The following is a 6,297-nucleotide window of genomic DNA, read 5'->3' as shown; positions in this document are numbered from 1 at the left end:
TGAATTTCACAGGCAAAGCCCTCATGAGAAGACAGTTTAAACGCAAGCAAGCTCCATTACTGGGAGCTCAGTCGCTGGTATTACATACTTTAGCCTCCTACAATAGTCCATGGAGAAAGGTGCAGCTCCAGGGACAGATAAGCTGAGCTGTAGTTTGATTCTTAAATTTCATACTTTAACTCATCCTATGAAAGAAGGAAAATTTCGAAAGCAGGGAAAAAAGCCTCCTCTTTCAAAAGATACCCACACAGAGTCACTATGGGACAGCTTAGTCCACTTCCAATCTGCATCTCCTCCCTTACTGAGGATGTTTGTAACAATCGGTGAGACTAACCTCCAAAATATCTTAGAGAAATTCAAATTTTAAAAAAACCTCGTTAGAAAAAGGCCACAGCCCTTTCCCTCACTGTGGACTGTGACACCTGTGCCCCACCTCAGTGAGGACCTATCCAGAATGGGACCAAGGGCTGTGGTGTAAGGAGGAATTAAATTACACAGCACCTCTTCCAGCCTTTTTCACACATAAAGGAAGAGGTGTGAAGCTCTGTGATGGGTTGGCAAGAGATGTCCACACAAGGGGCAGGAGAGCAGACTCCACTGGAGTTTTGATAGACAGGTCTTTCCCCTCACCTGCCCACTGCAGTCACAGGGTTCACTGAAGTTGACGTATTCCTCCTCTCTACTGTACATTCCCAGGCCAAGCTTGGTTGATTTTTGCTCAGAGTCCAGCTGGAATTTTATCTTGGCCAAGCTGTCAAAGAGTTTGGAAAGATGACGTTGCACCTGCAAAAAGGAATTGTATAAATAAAGCAACTGAGACAGGAGAAGTAGAATAGAGATCACTTGTCATGTGATCTGCATGTCACAGGCCCAATCATGGTCACAAAGCATGATCTTGGTCATCTTGGTAGCACCACATCTTCTCATATATGGCCTGGATACTGCCAACACAAGCTTGGAACTAGATGTTCTTTAAGGTCCCTTCCAACCCTAACCATTCTATGATTCTTGCTGGCTTTCCCAATACTTCCACCTATTTCTATATCGTTTAGAAAACAGATATGCCCTAATAAATTGTATTTCCCCATTTGGAAACCTCCCATGCAGGGCAAAAGCACAGAAAACATTCAAACATTGCATGATCTCCTAGCCCAAATTTCCCTACCTGTAGTGATGAGAAGTCTCTAGTCACTGCTCCACCTCATCCTATTCTCATCACATTGGGGAGTTTTCTTCATTTTGAACCTTTCTGTTTCTTCACTACTAGAAATCAATTTTGTGCCGATGAAAAGTCCTAAATTCTCCTCCATTGAGAAAGAGACCTTTATTTCTGTCCAAGATCCATGATAAACAGCTCAACAACCCAGACCTTCTACAAAACCCCCATCTTGATCAAAAGCACTCTTCCAGAAAGAAAAGAATAATCCAGTCCTGTCTTGTTCACACTCGGCTGAGTTTGCAAAGCCAACAGGGAGATGCCAGCATTGCTGCTGCAGGCTCTGAACATCAGGACCTGCCTGCTGGGAGCTGAGCAGGCCACCAAGGCTTCTTCTAGATGACCACATAACACACAACTAAACCACTGCATGTCACACGCCACTGCTAACAAAGGCGAGCTTCTCCCAGGGCTGATGTTCCCACAGCCAGGGTCACTCACAAAGCTGTCCCAGACAGGAGCTGCCTCTCCCATGACAGCCAGAGACAGGGAGAGGGACAGACTCCCACGGGTGAGACGAGGAATGATCACCTGGTGCTTTCAGAGAAAGATGGGTGGACTCGTCCCCTTAATTCTCACAAAGGATCACAACGCTCCTTCTCACAAGCTGTCCTGCAGGTGGACAGAGCTAAGTAACCTTTCCACTCATGTTCAAGGAGGGGCAAATACTGGAAGGTGCCAAGTACCTCTGAGAAGCAAAAGGCATACAGCATTGCCCCAGATAAGCAGATCTCCTCTCAAATATCAAGTACACCACAGAAACCTTTCCCTACATCTCGGAGATTCTGCTCACAAATCCCCACTGTCCCTTCCCAGACCCTGGCCATCTGCAGGGCATCAGCCACACTCCAGCAATCCTGCCACCAGAGCCTTGAATACACCTGAATCTGCACAAGTTCAATACTCAGGAGTTCAAGAGGAGAATATCATCATGTATTTAATCCTCCTGTAGGAATTATCAGGCTTGAACCTACAGTGGAAAGGCTGAGAGGACATCCGTGCATGATCCTACTTGACATTTACTTTGATTTTACTGCAAATAGTTTTAAATAACAGCAAACACCAGGAATCTCTTCTTACTTCATAGAGCATTTCACCACAGTACCTTTCGTCTGCTTCCTGGGGCTTTTTTCCTCTCCATTTTAAGTATCAATCAACTATGGATTTACGATACTCCACGGGCTGAAACCACCCAGCAGCAGAAACAGAAATCGACAGTGTTAAAGGTTAGAGGCAAACACCAGCATCTCCAGATGCACCTGCAATCCTGCTCCACTCAGGTGCTCACAGGAATGCTGAAAATGATGAACAGCTTACAGTGGGATTACTCATGAATGACAGATGGAATAAGGAATTCATTCCCCATCCAACACTCTGCCTTTGCTGTGAACATGTTGATGGTTTCACACACCCACCTCAGGATAAAGGATGGATCCCGACCAACATGCCAGAGCACAGCATTGCCAGGCAGAGTGCTCAAGGTTTCCTGACAGCAACTCCTGTAGCACCAATAACCAACCTTAATGCTGCTGTGATCTGAGTGGAGAAACATCTGCAGGACTGAATGCAGCAGAGCATTCAGAGCATTTCAGAGACCTGGAGCAGCTAGAACAAGTCCAGAGAAGGGCCACCAGGATGATCCGAGGGCTGGAGCACCTTTCCTATGAGGACAGGCTGAGACAGTTGGGGCTGTTCAGCCTGGAGAAGAGAAGGCTCCAGGGAGATCTTATAGCGGCCTCCCAGTACCTGAAGGGGCTACAAGAAAGCTGGGGAGGGACGTGTCATAAGGGCAGTTAATGACAGAACAAGGGGAAATGGGTTTAAACTGAAAGAGGGGAGGTTTAGATGAGATATTAGGAAGAAGTTCTTCACTGTGAGGGTGGTCAGACACTGGCCCAGGTTGCCCAGGGAAGTGGTAGATGCTCCCTCCCTGGAAGTGTTGAAGGCCAGGCTGGATGAGGCTTTGAGCAACCTGGTCTAGTGGAAGGGGTCCCTGCTGATGGCAGGGGGGTTGGGACTGGATGATCTTGAAGGTCCCTTCCAACCAAAACCATTCTATGATAAGCTACAGGAGAGTCCCAAGACAGCCTCTTCCATTGTGACATGACCGGCAGCTGGAAAATGCAAAGGTGATGCAGTACAAGGCTTACCAGCTGCGGGTTGGTGCCGTTGGAAAGAATATCCAACAAATCTGCAGAAGAAATGAAGTAAAATCTGGGAAAGGTCAACCTCTTCATGTCCAAATATTCAGCCAAAGCCTTCTCACACAGAGACAACCTGGGGAGACAAAGTGGATAAATAGAGCTCAGGAGAGGTGGACAAACATCTTTTCATGTTTCACGCTACAGTTTGGGTTATCAGGCAGACTCTCCCCTACCACGGAGAGGGGAAAGGCCAGACATGAGCTGAGCCTGCAGCCTGGTCCTCTACAGCATTTTCCAAACAGGTCAGCAAAGCACGCAGCAACTCTCAGATCTCTCTCCGCTCCCAGGGGTCAAACAGCCCAAGAGTCAGAGGAACCTCCTAAAAGAAGCAGAGACGCAGGTAGAAGAGTCTAGAAAGGGTTTGCAGAGTGACCTACTGTGTTAGACAAGCTCTTAACTGCCACGGGTCATTTCACACTGGGATGAAAGTTTCCACAGCTGCTTTTATTCTGATGAGCCACATTTTGAAGTCTGATTCAAACCTACTCAGCTTTCTGTGTTTGCAAAGCTGGAAAGGAAACTTCTTTGCCCCGATCTAAAACGAATCTCTGTGCTTACATGCTAAACTGCTGCTGAGCTTGCAAAGTTCATAAATAACATGCAGCTATAGTCCTCTGTGAGGAGCGCTGGCCTTAGCTGATTACAAATATATAATAAAATCTTTATTTTAAATGGATTGTTATTATTGGCACAACAGCCAGCACATGAACTTTTAAGCGTGTTCCACGTTAAGTGAGAAGTGTATCCACTCAGGACACTGAGGTCTTCCTCAAGCAGTCTGGCTATACCATGTGTGAAGGGTACACACACAGAGATGATTTTGTAAATTAAAGAACATGAGTTGAGTTCTGCTGCAGATACCTCTGCTTGGGCTTCTAGATGGACATTGAAGACACTGTATTTGGGGTGGCAGGGAGGTCATGTGTTATAAAAACCACCTGACTGCCTAGCTTTGTGCGTGTGAAAATCAATATTTGGGATAAGAGTCTGCACGTACACAAAGCCAGACTCCACCTGGGGGCTTCAGGTTGATGGATCACAAATAAAAAGACTTGAAAAAGATCAGAAATGCTGCGACTTGTGAAGGCAAAGAATGGACAGTCCAGGAAGAAAGCCTTGGAGCACAGGCTAAACAAACTCCTTAGAGCTGATCCCAGCCTCTGACAAAATCCCAGCACTGAAGTTCTACCTACCTACTCTGGATGTCCTCCAGTTGTTGGGACAGACCTGGTTTATTGGTGGCCTCAACTACATTTGGGGTTCTCTGGACTTCATAGGCCAGTTCTTTAAAATCCACATCAATCCCTTCAAAGCGTTTGGAGTCCTAAAAAGTGACACAAAGAACAGGCTCAGGGTGGAACACTGATTTTGTGCTAAAAGATCCCATTGTCTGGGTGCTGTCTTTGGGTTGAGGCGAAAGAGTCTCTGCAGAAAACCTTCTGTCCAGTGCAGAGAGGGACCTCTCCACCATTTCAGAACGGCTTTTCCATCCACATGCCTGAAACAAGTCTCCGATCAGGCAGTTGCCTTCTTGTCAGTGTATCCCAAAGGGGTTGTGGATGAAGTGATCCAAGCAGAAGTCAATGCCTAAGACCAAGCATTTTCATGGGATTGAATTCCCTTTGGAGTATTTCCTCATAACTCGTCCTCCCCTGTGTCCCCATGAAATACCCAGTTTCCCAGGCCACAGCACCAGGAGATGCTTCCATATGGGGAGAAGGCCACTGACTTCATTTGAGTTCACGCTTCCCCTCCTGCTACAGCATAGGAGTCCCAGTGCCCATCCCTGAAATGAATGTGATGACACTTGCAGGAGAGTCAAGGCCGTGGAAGCCCCACATCAGGAGCAGAGGAGCACACTGACAGCTATGCTCTGCACCTAACAGGAACCCTGAATTTCTGGAGCTAAACAGTGAAGAATAAATAAAGCTATATTCAAAATGTCTCTGTTCCTCCCTTCTTCCTCAGTCAGGTCTCCTGAGTGAGCCAGGATGCTGGATAACAATGCTCCAAGCTTTCCTGGTAACACTTCCATGTTAACATGTGTTCAGCCCTGGTAGCAAGCCTCTGGCTGGAGGGTCGAGCTCTCCCTGCACACAAGCCATGTAGCCAGCTTCAGATGTGCATCCCCTGCCCTGCCAGCACATCCTCCCCCAGCCCTGAACGCATCCCAAGGAGGTTCAGCCTCCAGAGGCTTCGAGCTTTATCCTTTCTTCTAGGGAAGGGAAGAGGTTGCTGGTTCGTGCCACCCACCAGATGGGCACTGAGATGCAGACAGCTGCCCAGCAGGATGCAGATTTCAATCTGGATGTGATTTCCCACGTGCCGTTAGGTGGCTGTTGGATTCCAACAGCCCCTGGCACACGGCACAGCCCTCAGGGCCACCTGTACACACTGCCCAGTGAGCCAGGTGTGCCCAGGGCACTCCAAAGCATGGGGAGGAACAGTCCAAGCAGACCAAAGGGAAGGGACAGGACAGGGTGGTGTGTCATCCAGGTGTCACTGGGCTGTGCACAGCCCCTCCTGGGTGTCTGTCCCCCAGCAGTGCTGGCAGTGACAGCAGCCCCCGCTCCACCTCAGACCTGTCGCTGCACATGGATGGGGACGGCGGTGACACAGGCAACTGCAGCTCCCTCATGAGCAAAAGGCACGGCTGTGAGTGGTCCAGCAGGACCAGGAATCAGCTTGGAAAACAGTTTTAATTAATAATTAAAAATATTCCCTTAATATTTTAAGGGAAGCTAGAATAAGGCTGGAAGCTGGACTGACAGACACCTCTAGGGAGGTCACCAGTGACAACTCTGTTCCATTTTCTGACGCAGAATTGGGAATTTTGAAGCAGCTGCTGTTCCCCAGGGGTTGGTACTGGGTCTGGTC

General features: G+C 48.0%; 1 protein-coding gene across 1 annotated transcript in view; it reads right to left on the bottom strand.

The window, feature by feature from the left end:
- LOC104528043 (dynein heavy chain 9, axonemal-like) overlaps window positions 1–4,744 on the bottom strand; it is a gene marked incomplete at both ends in the record, with an annotated part of 9,304 nt that extends 4,560 nt beyond the window's left edge. The window contains 3 exons of the mRNA XM_010171937.1: window positions 631–783; window positions 3,367–3,493; window positions 4,614–4,744. Coding sequence (XP_010170239.1) covers window positions 631–783; window positions 3,367–3,493; window positions 4,614–4,744 — 411 coding nt within the window. The remainder of the gene's footprint in view (window positions 1–630; window positions 784–3,366; window positions 3,494–4,613) is intronic.
- Between the last annotated feature and the right edge of the window lie 1,553 nt (window positions 4,745–6,297).

Source organism: Antrostomus carolinensis, unplaced genomic scaffold (genome assembly GCF_000700745.2).
Source record: "Antrostomus carolinensis isolate BGI_N321 unplaced genomic scaffold, ASM70074v2 scaffold46117, whole genome shotgun sequence".
NCBI lineage: Eukaryota > Metazoa > Chordata > Aves > Caprimulgiformes > Caprimulgidae > Antrostomus > Antrostomus carolinensis.
This window is presented reverse-complemented; position numbering and strand designations above follow the sequence as displayed.